Source organism: Schistocerca serialis, chromosome 4, assembly GCF_023864345.2.
Source record: "Schistocerca serialis cubense isolate TAMUIC-IGC-003099 chromosome 4, iqSchSeri2.2, whole genome shotgun sequence".
NCBI classification, from domain to species: Eukaryota; Metazoa; Arthropoda; class Insecta; order Orthoptera; family Acrididae; genus Schistocerca; species Schistocerca serialis.
Window position 1 is genome coordinate 861,323,617 of NC_064641.1, and position 18,746 is coordinate 861,342,362.

Consider the following 18,746-nt stretch of genomic DNA (forward strand, 5'->3'; position numbering starts at 1 on the left):
CAATGCAAAAGATAGCAGACAACGCTTGGATGGTGGCGGAGGACGTCGTGGAAGACATCCGGACAACAAAAGGAAAATTACTGAAGGCATCGACCAGAACCAACCATCGAGTATTCCAGAATGGACCAGCAAAATCGATGTGCAAGCGTTGCCAAGGGAAAGTGGCTTTTGGCCATGCAAAGACTTTCCGCGGCGGTGCGGATTGTTGTTCGGCACACGCCATGCAAGAAGAACACATATTCGTAATCGCAGCATCGATTCCGAACCAAGTACAGTGCTGACGAGCAAGTTGTTTCGTTCGCACTATACCCCAATGTCCTTGGTGAAGAAGCCGTAAAACAGAGGACTGTAACGAACGTGGGACCACGACTCTGGACTGATCATTATCAGAACGCAACAACAAAACACCACGTCGAACAAAAAGTCTCTCCTTGTGAGCAAAAAATCGGCGAACCAACGGATCCGCAATCCGAGACTTTGACAAAGGCCATTGCGTAGCAACAAAACGCAAAACAGTAGCAAGGACAGGGTCAGCAGTTGTGGCGGTAGCTACACGACGAAAATCAATCGGAAACGATTCGACCACTTCATCGGTTTTCGAATCAATGAACATGCAAGCAAGTTCGGAAGAATCGAATGCTTTATCCTCAGCAACAGGCAAACGGGACAACGCATCAGCGTTGCCGTGCTGAGCAGTGGACCGATACAAGATATCGTAGCGGTACTGCGAAAGGAAAATAGACCAGCGAATGAATTTCTGCGCTGTACGTGGAGGTACAGGCTTGGTCGGATGAAAAAGCGATGTCAAAGGTTTGTGGTCTGTGATGATGGTAAAGTGACGACCATACAAGAAATCATGGAACTTAGTAACACCAAACACGAGAGCCAAAGCTTCTTTCTCTATCTGTGAATAATTTCTTTGCGCAGACGAGAGCAATTTGGACGCAAAGGCAATAGGGCGATCATGCGATCCAACTTTGTGCGCAAGCACAGCACCGATCCCGAAATCCGATGCATCTACCATCAACAAAAGGGGTTTCCGGGGATCGAAAGGCGTGAGGCAAGTATTAGAAAGCAACGCCGATTTCAACTGGCGAAAGGCGCGTTCGCATTCCGTCGTCCAGACGAACGGAACACCCTTACGGCGTAAGCGATGAAGCGGAGCTGAAATGGAAGAGGCATTGCGCAGAAAGCGATGAGAGTAGGTAATTTTACCCAACACACTCTGCAGCTGCTTCACATTTTGAGGGGAAGGCAAATCTTGTATGGCACGGAGGTGCTCTGGACTCGGATGTATGCCTTGGGCATTGATGACATGGCCCAGGTATGGTAAGTCACGAGCAAAAAACACACATTTGTCCTTCCTCAAGCGAAGACCATTTTGTCGCAAGACCTGAAATAACGTTCGTAGGTTCGCAAGATGATCTTCTTCTGTCTGTCCGGAGATCACTATATCGTCCAGATAGTTTGCTGCAGTAGGGACCGACGCACAAATAGTTTGTAAATATTGCTGAAACAATGCAGAGGCGGATGCACACCCGAACGGCAGTCTTTTGAACCTGTACAATCCAAGATGCGTGTTAACCACCAATACGCGCTGGGATTCGTCGTCCACTGGTATTTGCAAGTACGCATCGGCTAGGTCCAACTTTGAAAAATATTTTCCCGGGCACAGTTTAGCAAAAAGATCTTCCGAGTGGGGCAAAGGAAAAGTAGCAGTCACTAGTTGTGGATTCACTGTGGCCTTGAAGTCCACGCAAAGTCTCAATTTTCCGGAAGGTTTTGGCAAAATTACTAAGGGTGAGACCCAGAGAGAAGCTTGCACACGTTCAATTACACCCTGTAATTCTAGATCGTTTAATGTTCTTGCGACCTCATCACGCAATGCGTGGGGAACATTGCGCGCTCTGAAAAATTTCGGTTGCGCGTTGACTTTCAGTTCCAAATGTGCTTCATAGTTTTTAGCGCAACCTAAGCCCGGTGCAAAAATGTCTGCAAATTCTTCACATAAGTGAGAAACACTGTCTGAAGGCACAGTTTGATTCACTAATAGGACCTGATTTACAATAGACATGTTAAACAATTGAAATAAATCTAAACCAAACAAGTTAACTGCAGAAGAAGAACGAAGAACGTAAAATGACACAAGTTTTGTTTGTCCCTTGTATGTGGCAAGAAGGCTGCACTGTCCTAACACAGGTATATTCTGTCCTGAATAACTATGTAACTTAACATTTGCGGCACGCAACGGAGGTTCGCCCAGTTGCTTGTACGTGTCGTGATTGAGCAATGAAACTGCAGCTCCGGTATCGAGCTGGAATGGTATGACCTCGCCATTAAAGTCCAAATCTACAAAAAGTTTATTGTCCTGCTGACGACAAGAGCGACTGTTTTGGGCAATTTGAACAGACACTGGTACAGAATCACTTGCTAATTGACGTGATTTCCGGCGACGTCGACGCACAGTTTTTGTGGGACGAACACAGTCACTGTTAGAGAAAGTGGCACTGGACGAAGCGGAATTAATTACATGAATGTCCATGGGCGAAGGTCCACGAGCCCGAGTGTCCTTGGTTCGATTCCGGCGCGAAGCAAAGGGCCTGGAATGATTGTGATTGTCTGATCGGAGCTTTTTCTGGCAAACACTTTGAACATGTCCTTTTCTATTACAGAAAAAGCAAATAGCTTGGCGTGATGGGCAATGTTCACGCAAATGTCTAGTAGCACACCACGGGCATGATTTCACTGCATTTGTGTGCTGGCGCGGCACACCTGGTTTACAGCGCGGCGGCAGCTGCGTTGGTGTGCGCGAGGGCAGTTGACCGGGCCGCGTAGCGCGAGCGCGCCTGGCGGGCCGGTTAATGTTACACACAGCTGGCGAAGTTTCAAAAGATTCCTGAGCACAGTCAAGTGTGTCTTGTCTATCCAATATGTCTATCACTTGTTGAAGGGAGGGATTAACTAGTTTCAAAATTTGCTCCCATATGCGAACATCAGAAACGTTCTGTGCAATTGCATCACGCACCATTGTATCTGAATAAGAAAGGCTACAGTCACAGTCAAAGGCACAGTCCCTAGTAAGTCCTTGCAATGTTGCTACCCACTCCCTATTAGTTTGACCGGCCGTACATTTTGTACGAAAAAACGTATACCGTTTTGCAACCACATTAACTGTTTCTTTGAAATAGGCATCTAAAGCAGACAAAATCTCATCGTAGGACAGAGTTGCTACGTCGCGTCGGGGAAACAATTTCACTATCACACGGTAGGTGGACACACCGACACAAGAAAGCAAAAACGGCTGCCGCTCATTACCTTGAATTCTGTAGGCGGCTAGATGAAAGGCAAGCTGGCGGGACCATTCCGTCCACGATTCGTGCGCCGGGTCGTAGGTCCTAAAAGGCGGTGCAACTGCGAGTTGTGGCTGCGGTAGCGGTGAAGCGGCGGCTGCCGCATCGTGTGGCAGTGCACGTTGACCCTGGACGAGCTGTCCAAGGGCATCCAATAACGCCTGCGTCTGCTGATTCTGCAAGCGATAAAATTCGGACAGTACATCTGGCGAAGCCATGACACAAGTAAATGTAAGCAATCAGAAAGAACACTTTTCCTTCGTCGCCTATCTGTTGTGGCGTAACAAGCTTGCTACGCCACACGGGGAAGGGAGCCGAAAGAAAGGCACGCGTACACACACGCCGACTGGCGTCAAGTCTGGAACAGGATAACTATTGAATGGTAGCAAGAAAAGTACGTAGCTGCTTTATACTTAACTTTTATTCTTTGATGAATACAGCGTTCTTCTTGAGACATTTATACGATAACTCTCAAACTAGGTAAGGCTAAGGGCGCCTTGCTAGGTCGTAGCCATGGACTTAGCAGAAGGCTATTCTAACTGTCTCTCGGCAAATGAGAGGAATGCTTCGTCCGTATTGTCGCTAGCAATGTCGTCGTACAACTGGGCGAGTGCTCTATCGTATATCGATACCTGCCTTGTGGTGGCGCTAGGTCTGCGATCACACAGTGGCGACACACGGGTCCGACATGTACTAAATGGACCGCGGCCGATTTAAGCTACCACCTAGCAAGTGTGGTGTCTGGCGGTGACACCACAGTTGGGATCCTGCACGGCGTTCCGTATTACCCTCCTGAGCCCACCGGTTCCATATTCTGCTAACAGTCATTGGATCTCGACCAATGCGAGCAGCAATGTCGAGATACGATAAACCGCAATCGCGATAGGCTACAATCCGACTTTTATCAAAGTCGGAAACGGGATGGTGCGCATTTCTCCTCCTTATACGAGGCATCACAACAACGTTTCACCAGGCAACGCCGATCAACTGCTGTTTGTGTATGAGAAATCGGTTGGAAACTTTCCTCATGACAGCACGTTGAAGGTGTCGCCACCGGCGCTAACCTTGTGTGAATGCTCTGAAAATCGAATCATTTGCGTATCACAGCATCTTCTTCCTGTCGGTTTAATTTCGCGACTGTAGCACGTCATCTTCGTGGTGTAGCAATTATAATGGCCAATAGTGTATATTGCATGAAAAATGGCATGTAATGGTTATCACATGTAGATGAGATTATATCTTTGACACCACAGAACCAAAGATGCTGCCCGAGGGGCAGAATTGATTGTTAAGTAGGGGCACGCGGAGTGCAAAGTCAGTTACAGTTGCGTTCTGTTAAAGGTAGGATGTAAGACTTTAAGCTAGTGGGTAGCTATGAGAATTTAGCTGTTGCTGAATACACCAGTTATCAAAATACCGTCTCTTGTTAGCATGTCCATAAAATTCGTTATCGGAATCAAATCTTTTATTTTTTTGTTATGGAATGGGCGGGATTGCTCGTTGTAACCGAATGAGTTGTTACCTTGATTGCTGTTGTTAAAGTTCTTATTTATAAATGAGTAGTCCGATTGCTGAATTTGTAATAGCTGTAGTTAGTCCCCTGAAAGCAGAAATGCTTTCCTTTCGCTGTCCAGTGAGAAGGGAAACTCGTTATGAGATGAATAATTGTTTGAGAGCAGATTGACTATACGGTTCGGAGGAGGAGGAGATTAGTGTTTAACGTCCCGTCGACAACGAGGTCATTAGAGACGGAGCGCAAGTTCGGGTGAGGGAAGGATGAGGAAGGAAATCGGCCGTGCCCTTTCAAAGGAACCATCCCGACATTTGCCTGAAGCGATTTAGGGAAATCACGGAAAACCTAAATCAGGATGGCCGGAGACGGGATTGAACCGTCGTCCTCCCGAATGCGAGTCCAGTGTGCTAACCACTGCGCAACCTCGCTCGGTATACGGTTCGGTCAGGTACTGGTTTTTAAGGACCATATACTCAAAAAACTGGGTGATAGTGGGAAAACTGGAGTGTTCCAAATTGGGTGAACTCATTAACTGGTCGTTAATGCCTCGCTGAGTCGTTTCCGACCAATATGCAGATAGAGAAGCGTTTTGGAACTCTTCGTCGGAGTGATATTGCCTTACTACGGGTCTCATACTCTTCGAAAGTTCTCCCTCTAAAAAGTTACAGATAAATTCGGGTTTGTGTGTCACTGGCCAGTTTGGAGGCAGTGAAAATGACAATTGCTTCACACAATCAAGGGGATGTAGATCTGTGCGGTTATTTCTAAATATCTTGAATTTCTTTACAGATAGGTAATGTTTACAGTCGAATCCTTTGCGTTGTAGATTTTGAGAGGGTTCGGCGGCGTAGAAGAACTGATTGTGAGATGACTGGCTTATATCGAAGTCACGCACTCTTTGTACTCTGCTCATATTTTTGTGAGGCTGAAAAGTAGGTGACTGTTGCTGTTGCACGTTACTTTGAAACTGATTGCGTGGAGAAAATATTCTGATATTGTCTACTTCCTGATGTACATTGTTAACTTTCCTATGTAGCGATCTGTTATGTGCACCAAACTGGTTTAATGTTTGCTGTATGGACTGATATTCTAGAGATTCAGTGAACGGAATGGGAGCTGTGTCGTCTGATTTATTTTCGGTTTGATTTTCCAGTGTTTCTAATCTTGCCGATAGCTCATCACATCTTTCCGTGAACGTAAGAATGCGTATGGAACTGTTCGAATCTAAAGAGCCTACTTGCTTCTGTAGTTTACGTATAGTTTTGTTCATTTTTTCGAGTTCTGCTTTAAATGTGTCAGGGCCCTGCACCAGCTCTAACTGTTCAAGACGGGAGTTTAATGACTCATTGTCATCTATACACTTTTCTTCAACTTTCTGGATTCGTGTGTCAACAGTGCTTTTGAAATCAGTTACGTCTGCCTGTATTTTACTCTGTTAACCTCGTCTGTAAAGGAATTTATACTTGCGTCAACATGGGTTGTAAGACTAGTGAGCAACTGCTGTTCTACTTCCTGTATTTGTAGACCCTACTGCTAATGGCTGTAGCAACTGACTGTTTTCGTCAGCGTGTTTACGGAGAAAGTCTTGGTATCGCTTTCCTGAGGTCTCAGTGTGAACTTTAAGACGTGCATCTAATCTAGTGCCTTGTTGATCTATTCTTTCATTAACTGATTGGATTTCATCAGTAAGCTTTTTATAGGTTTCACTACATTGATATCTTGACGCACTAATGACTTCTCTCAAAGGTTTGATACTGTCCGCGCATTAACCTGGCTATGGCTTCATTTTTATCGCAAAAACGTTTCTCACTGTCCTTAATGTCTGTATCTACCTTTTGAAACGGTTACCAGTAGTTTCGCTGTACGATTTAAGCTCGTCATGTATGCTGAAAATTTGTTCATTGAACTGATTGGTGGTGTCAACTTTTATTTCTCGTATTTCTTGTCGCATGATAGTAAAGTGTTCATCATTTTTATTAAACCGTTCATTGAACTGAGTAAAGTGTTTAACCAGCATTTGCATGAAATTTTGAAATGTCGCTTCTGCACTCTTTTCAAGTGACGCGTAGGGTGACACTTGGGTTGTGTTTTGTGATGTGGAGACATCATCTACAACCATGCACGTCTCGTTTGTGGCATTATCTGCATAACTACCGTTTGCGGAATCTGACGGATTTTTAAAAACAGATTGAGTACTTTGTACTATTGTTTCCTCAGATATGCTATTGGCAATATAATTAACTGTGTGAAAACTAGGTAAATCACTGACCTCTTTCGGTAAACAATCAAGCTTTGAATTGTGCGCGTCAGCCATGCACAGATCAGCGGCGTCTGCAATATAGGATTCTAGCGTGTGATTACTAATCAAATTAGTGGGTGAAATTTGTGTCAGGAATTTGTTCATTATTTGGAGAAGCAGAAATCACGTTTCCTGTGGTGCTTTGCAGCTGTTGCAAATCCAATGGATATTTTTTAAAAGAAATGATTTTTCAATCTGAGCCGTGGCGAGCTGGCACCAGTGTTATTTTGTTCATGTATCGTTGAGATCGATTGTGGTTGAGCTAAGCTATCTTTGCTTTCCGCATGTCTTACTTTCCGGGTTGGCGGGCGAAGGGATTGGCTTGTTAGCCTTCGACGGGTAACCCTCGAGATCTCGTGACATTCGCTGGGAGACGAGTGTCATCAGCTGCCGAACGAGCGTGATCACCGTTATATGTTGTGGAGTGAAATTGGTCGGGCGTTTTGGCGACATGGGCAGCTCGGAGATACAAGTTCTGTGACTTCGCTGGGAACAAAATTTGAAGTGAAGCGGTGAAGCTGTGGAACCCGCTACTTCGTATTGTGTACGTGATATGAAGTAAGTGGTAGTAATTGTGTTTTGTTGACCGACGCACTCAGAGGCATTTAAATTTTATTATTACGGTGAGACTGTCGCAGTCGAACTTTAAGTTTGTGTGGAAGAGTTCAGTTGGCCTACTTAAATGGTGGCCGTTGTTTGAAAGTTTTCTCAGAAGTTTTACTAGTGATCTGTGTTTCTTGTAATCAAATAATTTTATGTTGGCGTTTTCAAAGCCTGCACTCTATTAACACATTAACACAGTTTTCCATGTGTAAAATGCTGGAGGTCAACGTTGCGAATTTGTCAGCAGTATAACGTGTTCTTTTACACGCTTACCCATATATCGAGTCAAAGGTTTTGCCGAGTGTTTCTATGTTTCACAGTTATTAGAATGTCTTTCGCGCAAAAAACCTTTGGTTGTGCCAGCACCTTGGCGGAGAGTGAAATGTCATCCGAGGTCTAGGCCTGGCAGTGTTTAAGAACCTGGCCACTACTGGGAGTTATTCACACACCGCCTTCCATAGTTTAGTATTTATCTTCCTTCCGCCAAGGCGGGTTAAGCTGGTAGATATATAAATATATATTGTATGTAACCTGTTCTTACACGAACCTGTTTCCTTAAATATTATCGACTGGCAACTGGCTAAACTTTAAATTGCATAGCATCTGCTCAGTTCCTTGCGCAGCTCTTTCTAGTAGTCTTTTATTAACACATCTGAGCACGTGAACATTCATTTTTAAAGATCAGTATTTCTTCTGTAGTTTTTGTGTAAGTGGTTCTATCATGTTACGTAATTGGATCTTAGCTTGGCACTAGTGTTGAAGTATCATTAATCCACCCTTTATTGGTAACTGTTTTCATTATATGTATTTTGAGGGAAATCCTATATGGGAGTGTGAATTTCTGGAGTTTGTCAGTAATTCTGTTTTCTTAATAAGGGAAAATAAAGCGAGGGTTATTAGCGCCGAGAAACGTTAAGTTTGTAATTGACCTTTTAACGAGTGCTTCTTTAACGGATTGAAATAGTAAGTTTAAAAGGGTATTTTAGTGAAGAATGTTAAGTGTGGACATCTTAATGTAATAACTGGTTTTAAGGAGTTTGATGAAGTGCCTATGTGAAGTAATTAATAATTGCTATGCTTAAGGTTCCTATAAATGCCTGGCACATTAAGTTTTTATAACTTTCTCTTAATGGACTGTTTGTTTGAGTACTGAGTACGTTGGGTTTCTAACTGTATTTGTAAAGCTTTATCTAGTGACTCATCCACAATTTGTAATCGTCAAATTCGTTCAAAGGCCTAATGTCAATAAACTGTCTTAATTATAAATTGTTACTACCGACCATGATTCCATCCTGCCTCCTCTTTTATGATATCTAAGATATGGTGGGTAAGTGTGGTACGAAAAGGTACCACAATCAGAGTAAAAAAATATTTAATGTACCAGAAACAGAAACTCATTAATGTTTATAACAGCTTTAATGCAGGCAGCATTGCACAGCGCTGAGCCAATATCCAAAATCATCGCTGAACATTTGCAGGGTTATTCATTTATCAACTAATCTACTGACATTATTTGTGTGAAACTATTTTACGGCCGGCATTGCACTTCGCTGTGCCAAGATTGACTATTCCGTATGCCTACTGTGGAGAGAACAAAATACCAAGATTACATCCGTTGCGACTGAAGAGATAAGGAAAAAAATGTATTTAATTGTTTATTTGCGTAGGGAATTTTATCAGTTTATTGCACACGGCCATAGAACTCGGCGCTCACGAGACTGAGTAAATTTAAGAGGGACTGATTTCATTATAGGCATTACGTACTGGTTTTCCGGATTAAGTTGTTTAAATTTTCTTTGGATTACAAATGGTTCAAATGGCTCTGAGCACTATGGGACTTAACTTCTGAGGTCATCAGTGCCCTAGAACTTAGAACTACTTAAACCTAACTAACCTAAGGACATCACACACATCCATGCCCGAGGCAGGATTCGAACCTGCAACCGTAGCTGTCACGCGGTTCCAAACTGAAGTGCTTAGAACCGCACGGCCACAACGGCCGGCCTTTGGATTACAGTAAGACTGATTAAGCTAAGATTTTAAGTTGCTCAACAACACATTGCACAGTAATTTTCTGGAAGACAAACATTAAGCATAGTATATCCATTAAAAAAACACAAATAATATAACAAAAAAAGAACGTTACAGTTTGCTTTTGAGGACATCATCTACGACAGCTTTACAGAGTACAGATAGGTGGAAATTCAATCAGGTAATCCAAGAAAGGGTCATCTCCAGTGCGGTCTCTGGCGGGAGGGCTTGACCAGTGCGCTGTAAGCAACTATTCACAATATGCTCCACTTCACTCTGTGGCAGTTGCTTCCATGTGGCATCAATTAACGAATAACTTACGGAACAGTTGCTGTATGGTGTTTAAAAATGTTCTGCAACTTTGTCTGCTGGGGTAATGCGAATACACGAAAATTGACTGGCGTGTAATTAAGTCTTCTAGACACTCAAGAGCAAGAAAAACTTATAAACTATGTTCCATCTGCATACAGTTTTAATTATCTACCTGTAAACTATGGGGGATTCTTAACATGGAGTCCAACAAAGACAATATGAGAGTTGTACAGAAGTACTATACTGAACCAGGAGAAACATATCTCTCTCAGTCTAGTACCTTGTTCTCCACAATACCATCAAATATAGATACTGCCAAGTTAGCACTGGTTGCTATCAAAATCGTTAAGAAAAAGAGTAAGTGTACCACACAGACTTCAACGATTCCCTATTATGGAAATTACACCTCTAAGTGCAGTTAATGTGCGATTCATATGGAAAATAAAACTGGAAATCGAGGGTCAAAGTCAAAAAGGAAAAATTGGAGTATATGGCAAAAACCATTAAGATAAAGGAAGCATATGAACTGCAAGTGGAAAAAGAAGTTACTGCAGATGTGCAGACAGGGTTTACTATAGACTTTAAACACTCTTGTGGAGAAATCTGGCTGCGACTGGATGTTATTTACTGTAAACAGCAACAGTGAACGGAGATATGTTAAGAGCTGTGGCTGCAAATAACGGACGAGAGTATGTTTACTACGTTAAAGGATACACGAAAAGGGGTGGTTACATTGTATCTAAATGCGGTGGCCTGGATATTGTGCACCTGGCAACGGAACAACTGGCTGCAGACTAAAAAACCAGGGGAATAACAGAGCGGCGGTAATTCGTTTGCACAAGAATGTGGAGCACAGGAGTTGGTAGCGTGCACACAGGAAGACCGAGTGCTGTGACAATAGTGTTATGCAGGAAATAAACGGTAAAATAAGACTCCCCGAATGCTCTCGGCTAGAAAACTTGCAGAAAGGAACGGAACTAAATGTTAAAGACACAGAACTGATATTTTACAGGCCAAAAATTAGATGCATATTAGAATTCTAAAACACTGATTCATTCTCTGTGCTTGTCAAATTACTGGCTGGAGAAAGAATTACAAGCTTCCAATGTAGATTTCAATTAACTGTTGATTAAAATTAACTTGGATATTATTAAAACTACACCAAGCAAGAATAAACAGTTGTTTTCTGTGTGTAAATGTATACGTAGGGTTTAATAAAGATTTTTTACAGGAATACACACACACACACACACACACATATATATATATTCTGTACTCCTACCAAATATCCTGGGAAGGAAGAAGTTATTGCAAATGCACGTCAAGGATTACATATTGCTTTAAACACAGGGAGATATTAGCATTTACTGTAAGTAGCAGTGGTAAGTAGCCATACGTTGAAGTACTGTTCGAAAATGTCCTAATCGCGATCGTTTACTGCATTCCAACGCACGAAGAAAATCTGTTGATAAAACTCTATTCACATTTTGGTCTGCTTGTACGTTGTACTCCTACCAATACAACAGCCGTTTGCAGGGTTAAGAATCAAACGCATAACAGATTTTAACGGTAATTAGTAAGCAAACAAAATATTTGACCTGAAGTTCAATATTATTATGCAACTTTTGAAGCGGAAGAGGTCCACAGCAGCATACTTTCATATTAAAATGGAGTCCTCTCTGCATACAGTAAAATGCCAATCTGTGTGTGGTGTTTCATAGAGTTTTGCAGTTAGTCGACTTTGTAATAAGCCCCTAACAACGGTTATTGTCCTACAAATATGACAAAAACTGAAAATGGAGACATCGAAGTCTAGAAACCAAAAACTAGAGTGTAAAGCATAGGCAACTGCCATAAAGGAACGAAAAGTGGTCCTTAATATTAGGCTGGTGCATAAGTTCGTAAGGTTTTTGTTTTGCAGTTTAGTATTCCGATTGCTATGGGTTTATGTATCGATTGTCATTTTTTATTTGTTGTTCACTGTTGCTGTTTGAGTTTAGACATTGTAATTTTACCACCTGGGGATAGTGAGGAGAGCTGTGGATGCTAGAAAATGGAGTGTCAAGTGAAGAAATCGGAACATTGCTGCCATATTCTTCCGTATGAGTTCAACACAGGAGTGACAGCAGCGAAGGCGGCCAGAAACATTTTCGCCACGTATCCTAATACCACTGGGCAGAGCACGACGACAACTGGTGCTCTCGCTTTAAGGAGAATCGTTTTGACTTAAGTGATTCCCCATGTCAACGAAGACCTTCGTGGTTTGATGGAGATCATATAAACGCATTAATCCACAATGATCCAAGTCCGTGTACTCGAGAACTGGCAAATATGATTAACTTTGATCATAAACATAGCAAAAGGAATGCAGACAAACAAAAATTACACGAAGCGAAATGTAGCGTGAGGAGGGCTATGCGAGAGGTGTTCAGTGAATTCGAAAGTAAAGTTCTGTGTACTGACCAGGCAGAAAATCCTAAGAAATTTTTGTCTTATGTCAAAGCGATAGGCGGATCAAAACAAAATGTCCAGACACACTGTGACCAAAATGGTACTGAAACAGAGGATGACAGACTAAAGGCCGAAATACTAAATGTCGTCTTTTCCACAGGCTGTTTCACAGTGGAAGACTGCGCTGTAGTTCCTTCTCTAGATTGTCGCACAGATGACAAAATGGTAGATATCGAAATAGACGACAGAGGGATAGAGAAACAATTAAAATCGGACAAAAGAGGAAAGGCCGCTTGACCTGATGGGATACCAGCTCTACTTTACACATAGTGTTCTTACAGCGGTGTACCGTAGGTCTCTAGAAGACCGGAGCGTGCCAAAAGATTGGAAAAGGGTACAGGCCATCCCCGTTTTCAAGAAGGGACGTCGAACAGATGTGCAGAACTATAGACCTATATCTCTAACGTTGATTAGTTGTAGAATTCCGGAACACGTATTATGTTCGAGTGTAATGACTTTTCTGGAGAATAGAAATCTACTCTGTACGAATCAGCATGGGTTTCGAAAAGACGATCGTGTGAAACACAGCTAGCGCAATTCGTCCACGAGACTCAGAGGGCCATAGACACGGATTCCCAGGTAGATGGCGTGTTTCTTGACTTCCGCAAGGCGTTCGATACAGTTCCCGACAGTCGTTTTATGAACGAAGTAAGAGCATATGTACTATCAGACCAATTGTGTGATTGAATTGAAGAGTTCCTAGATAACAGAGCGCAGCATGTCATTCTCAATGGAGAGAAGTCTTCCGAAGTAAGAGTGATTTCGGGTGTGCCGCAGGGGAGTGTCGTAGGAGCGTTGTTGTTCACAATATATATAAATGACCTTGTGGATAACATCGGAAGTTCACTGAGGGTTTTTGCGGATGATGCTGTAGTATATCGAGAGGTTGCAACAATTGAAAATTGTACTGAAATGCAGGAGGATCTGCAACGAATTGACGCATGGTGCAGGGAATGACAATTGAAACTCAATGTGGCCAAGTATAATGTCGAATACACAGAAAGAAAGATCCCATATAATTTGGCTACAATGTAGCAGGTCAGCAACTGGAAGCAGTTAATTCCATAAATTATCTGGGAGTACGCATTAGGATTGATTTAAAATGGAATGACCATATAAAATTAATCATCGGTAAAGCAGATGCCAGACTGAGATTCATTGGAAGAATCCTAAGGAAATGCAATCCGAAAACAAAGGAAGTAGGTTACAGTACACTTGTTCGCCCACTGCTTGATTACTGCTCACCGGTGTGGGATCCGTACGAGATAGGGTTGGTAGAAGAGATAGAGAAGATCCAACGGAGAGCAGCGCGCTTCGTTACAGGATCATTTAGTAATCGCGGAAACGTTACGGACATGGTAGACAAACTCCAGTGGAAGACTCTGCAAGAGAGACGCTCAGTAGCTCGGTACGGGCTTTTGTTGAAGTTTCGAGAACATACCTTCACCGAGGAGTGATGCAGTATATTGCTCCCTCCTACGTATAGCTCGCGAGGGGACCATGAGGATAAAATCAGAGAGATTAGAGCCCACATAGAGGCATATTGACAATCTTTCTTCCCACGAACAATACGAGACTGGAATAGAAGGGAGAACCGATAGAGGCACTCAAGGTACCCTCCGCCACACACAGTCAGGTGGCTTGCGGAGTATGGATGTAGATGTAGACTCCACCGTCGTGCGGCATTTGTATGCAATGGGGAAGGGTGAAAAATCACGACAATCAGCGAGTGGCAATACGTGCACTTCTGCTTGCTCGTCGTAAATTGGCTCGTGAACAGCACTAACCACTTCATCCAGTATGCGTCTGGTGGAACAGCGACGGAGTGACCTACCAGGGATTGCTTCCTCAAAGTGTTACCATCACCGACGACATTTGCACTGAGGAGAGAAAAAGCGATGTGACAGCGATATCCACAGATAAAGATGGGGACAGTGTCGCGTACACAACATATGAAAGGGTACTGCGTAGGTACAGCTGTCATTTGTACGCTGGTGATTCGTATGAAAAGTTTTCCGACGTCATTATGACTGCCGACGGAAGTTGACAGACTGAACGCGGAGTGATAGTTGGAGCTAGGCGTATGGGACATTCCATTTCGGAAATCGTTAGGGAATTCAATATTCCGAGATACACAGTCTCAAGCATTAGCTCTCAGCACAGACAACGCAGTGGCCGACAGCCTTCACTTAACGACCGAGAGAAACGGCGTTTGCATAGTTGTCGGTGCTAACAGACAAGCAACACTACCGGAAATAACCGAAGAAATCAATGTGGGATGTATGAAGAACTTGTGGTTTAAGTTTAGGGGTGCCACAACGATGTAATGTTCATTTCCCACAGTCTTATACACTGAAGCGCCACAGGAACTGGTATAGGCATGTGTAATCAAATATAGAGATATTTAAACGGGCAGAATACGGCGCGGCGATCGGCAACGCCCATATAAGACAACAAGTGTCTGGCGCAGTTGTTAGATCGGTTACTGCTGCTACAGTGACAGGTTATCAGGATGTAAGTGAGTTTGAACTTGCTGTTATTGTCGGCGCACGACCGATGGGACTCAGCATCTCCGAGGTGGCGATGAAGTGGGGATTTTCCTGCACGACCATTTCACGAGTGCACCGTGAATATCAGGAATCCGGTAACACATCAAATCTCCCACATCGCTCCGGCCTGAAAAAGGTCCTGCAAGAACGAGACCAAGACGGAACAGAATCGTTCAACGTGACAGAAGTGCAACACTACCGCAAATTGCTGCAAATTTCAATGCAAAGTCATCAACAAGTGCCAGTGTCGGAACCATTCAACAAAACATCGTCGATATGGGGTTTCGGAGCCGAAGGCTCAGTCGTGTACGCTTGATGACTGCACGACACAAAACTTTACGGCTCGCCTGGGCCCGTCAACACCGACATTGGGCTACTGATAACTGAAAACATGTTGGCTGGTCGAACGAGTCTCGTTTCAAATTGTATCGAGCGGGTGGACGTACACGGATATGGAGACAACCTCATGAATCCATAGACCCTGCGTGGCAGCAGGGGACTGTTCATGCTAGTCGACGCTCTGTAATGGTCTGGGGCATCTGCAGTTTGAGTAATATGGGACCCCTGGTACCTATGGATACGACTAAGACAGGTGATACGTACACAAGCATCCTGTCTGATCACCTGCATCCTTTCATGTCCATCGTTCATACCGACAGATTTGGGAAATCCCAGCAGGTCAATGCGATGTCCAGTAGAGTGCTGCAACGCTCAATGTTTGACCGGTCACGGCTCGCCTGTTGGCGGGGGGGGGGATCGTGCCCTCGTGTCCGGCCCCACACGACTCGGCTCGGTCACGCACTCGCCCCATGTCTGTTGTCGGGATTCCAGACACGCGGATAACCGAGCATGACCGGTCACCGCTGGCGTCTCTCCTCGCCTCGTCTCGGCTCGCTGCACTGCTCTGCACTGAACAGATCCAGCGCCTCTCTCTCTCTCTCTCTCTCACTCACTCACACACACACACACACACACACACACACACATACACACACACACACACACACATAAACACACACAATGTACACTCCTGGAAATTGAAATAAGAACACCGTGAATTCATTGTCCCAGGAAGGGGGAACTTTATTGACACATTCCTGGGGTCAGATACATCACATGATCACACTGACAGAACCACAGGCACATAGACACAGGCAACAGAGCATGCACAATGTCGGCACTAGTACAGTGTATATCCACCTTTCGCAGCAATGCAGGCTGCTATTCTCCCATGGAGACGATCGTAGAGATGCTGGATGTAGTCCTGTGGAACGGCTTGCCATGCCATTTCCACCTGGCGCCTCAGCTGGACCAGCGTTCGTGCTGGACGTGCAAACCGCGTGAGACGACGCTTCATCCGGTCCCAAACATGCTCAATGGGGGACAGATCCGGAGATCTTGCTGGCCAGGGTAGTTGACTTACACCTTCTAGAGCACGTTGGGTGGCACGGGATACATGCGGACGTGCATTGTCCTGTTGGAACAGCAAGTTCCCTTGCCGGTCTAGGAATGGTAGAACGATGGGTTCGATGATGGTTTGGATGTACCGTGCACTATTCAGTGTCCCCTCGACGATCACCAGTGGTGTACGGCCAGTGTAGGAGATCGCTCCCCACACCATGATGCCGGGTGTTGGCCCTGTGTGCCTCGGTCGTATGCAGTCCTGATTGTGGCGCTCGCCTACACGGCGCCAAACACGCATGCGACCTTCATTGGCACCAAGGCAGAAGCGACTCTCATCGCTGAAGACGACACGTCTCCATTCGTCCCTCCATTCACGCCTGTCGCGACACCACTGGAGGCGGGCTGCACGATGTTGGGGCGTGAGTGGAAGACGGCCTAACGGTGTGCGGGACCGTAGCCCAGCTTCATGGAGACGGTTGCGAATGGTCCTCGCCGATACCCCAGGAGCAACAGTGTCCCTAATTTGCTGGGAAGTGGCGGTGCGGTCCCCTACGGCACTGCGTAGGATCCTACGGTCTTGGCGTGCATCCGTGCGTCGCTGCGGTCCGGTCCCAGGTCGACGGGCACGTGCACCTTTCGCCGACCACTGGCGACAACATCGATGTACTGTGGAGACCTCACGCCCCACGTGTTGAGCAATTCGGCGGTACGTCCACCCGGCCTCCCGCATGCCCACTATACGCCCTCGCTCAAAGTCCGTCAACTGCACATACGGTTTACGTCCACGCTGTCGCGGCATGCTACCAGTGTTAAAGACTGCGATGGAGCTCCGTATGCCACGGCAAACTGGCTGACACTGACGGCGGCGGTGCACAAATGCTGCGCAGCTAGCGCCATTCGACGGCCAACACCGCGGTTCCTGGTGTGTCCGCTGTGCCGTGCGTGTGATCATTGCTTGTACAGCCCTCTCGCAGTGTCCGGAGCAAGTATGGTGGGTCTGACACACCGGTGTCAATGTGTTCTTTTTTCCATTTCCAGGAGTGTAGTTTCATAAAATGCGCAGTTTTTCCTGCAAGCTCATTATCATATCCTTGCAATCTATAAGCGGAGCCCTTTTTCGTCAGCAATACGTGCTACGTATTCGGTCACGGCTTCTATGCTCGGTCTCAAGGACTAGTGCGGGCAGCCTATCCAGTTAGGGTGTGCTCCCTCCGCCTCATATTTTGTGCTCGCTTACTCGGTCATGCAGGATTCTAATGTCCAGAAGTGCTTCAGAGTGGCTCCAGGAACACCTTTCTCAGTTTAAAAACTTCCGCTGGCTACCAAAGTCGTCAGACATGAAAATTATTGCGCACATCTGGGATGCCTTGCAACGTGCTGTTCAGAAGACATTTCCAACCCCTCGTACTCTTACGGATTTATGGACAGCCCTTCGGGATTCATGGTGTAAATTCCCTCCAGCACAACTTCAGACATTAGTCGAGTCCATGCCATTTCGTGTTGCTGCACGTCTGCGTCCTCGCGGGGGCCTCACACGACAATTAGGCAGGTGTACCAGTTTCTTTGGCTCTTCAGTGTAAGACTGACTGGAGTCATCATTTTTCTTATGTATGTAGATGAAAAAATTACTAGTTAAATCTTGCGCAATACTGCCAGGAAAATGTAATGCGCCCAGGAATGGACGTGTGTACAGAAGTTCAAATGGAAAGTTACTAATCTTACTATTACGATTATGCCCTTAATTTATTGCGTTGGCAATGCAAACACGACACACAATATTCGCAGTATCAGAACCTGTAAGAGATTTCCTCAAGTGAACAGAATTTAAGTTAACAAATATGTCTCGAGTAGTTCAACTTCTTCGTTGCTTGTTTAGTACAACGAGAAGTCAACTGTGCACTTATACTGCACCATCAATTAACTGTCATTAAAATTTGATAAAACCCACTATATGCAGTTCGAAGTCGTAAGGTATTTCCTTCCAACATGCGTATGAAATATGATGACGTACATATCCCTGACGTTGACCCTGCTAATCTCTGGAATTACAACTCGGTAATAAATTCAGTTGGGAAGGGCATACCACAGAAATGATGAAGCACCTAATATGTCTGTATTTGCACAGGGAATGATGTCAGATGTAAGAAATATAAATACATAAAAAACTTGCATAC

The 18,746-nt window shown here is 44.7% G+C and overlaps 1 protein-coding gene across 3 annotated transcripts in view; it reads right to left on the reverse strand.

The window, feature by feature from the left end:
* Positions 1 to 3,024: 3,024 nt before the first annotated feature.
* Positions 3,025 to 18,746, reverse strand: part of LOC126473500 (15-hydroxyprostaglandin dehydrogenase [NAD(+)]-like) — a 229,221-nt gene continuing 213,499 nt past the window's right edge. For all 3 annotated transcript variants that reach the window (XM_050100586.1, XM_050100588.1, XM_050100587.1), the window contains exon 8: positions 3,025 to 3,526. In XM_050100586.1, coding sequence (XP_049956543.1) covers positions 3,334 to 3,526 — 193 coding nt within the window. In that variant the 3' untranslated portion in view covers positions 3,025 to 3,333. The remainder of the gene's footprint in view (positions 3,527 to 18,746) is intronic.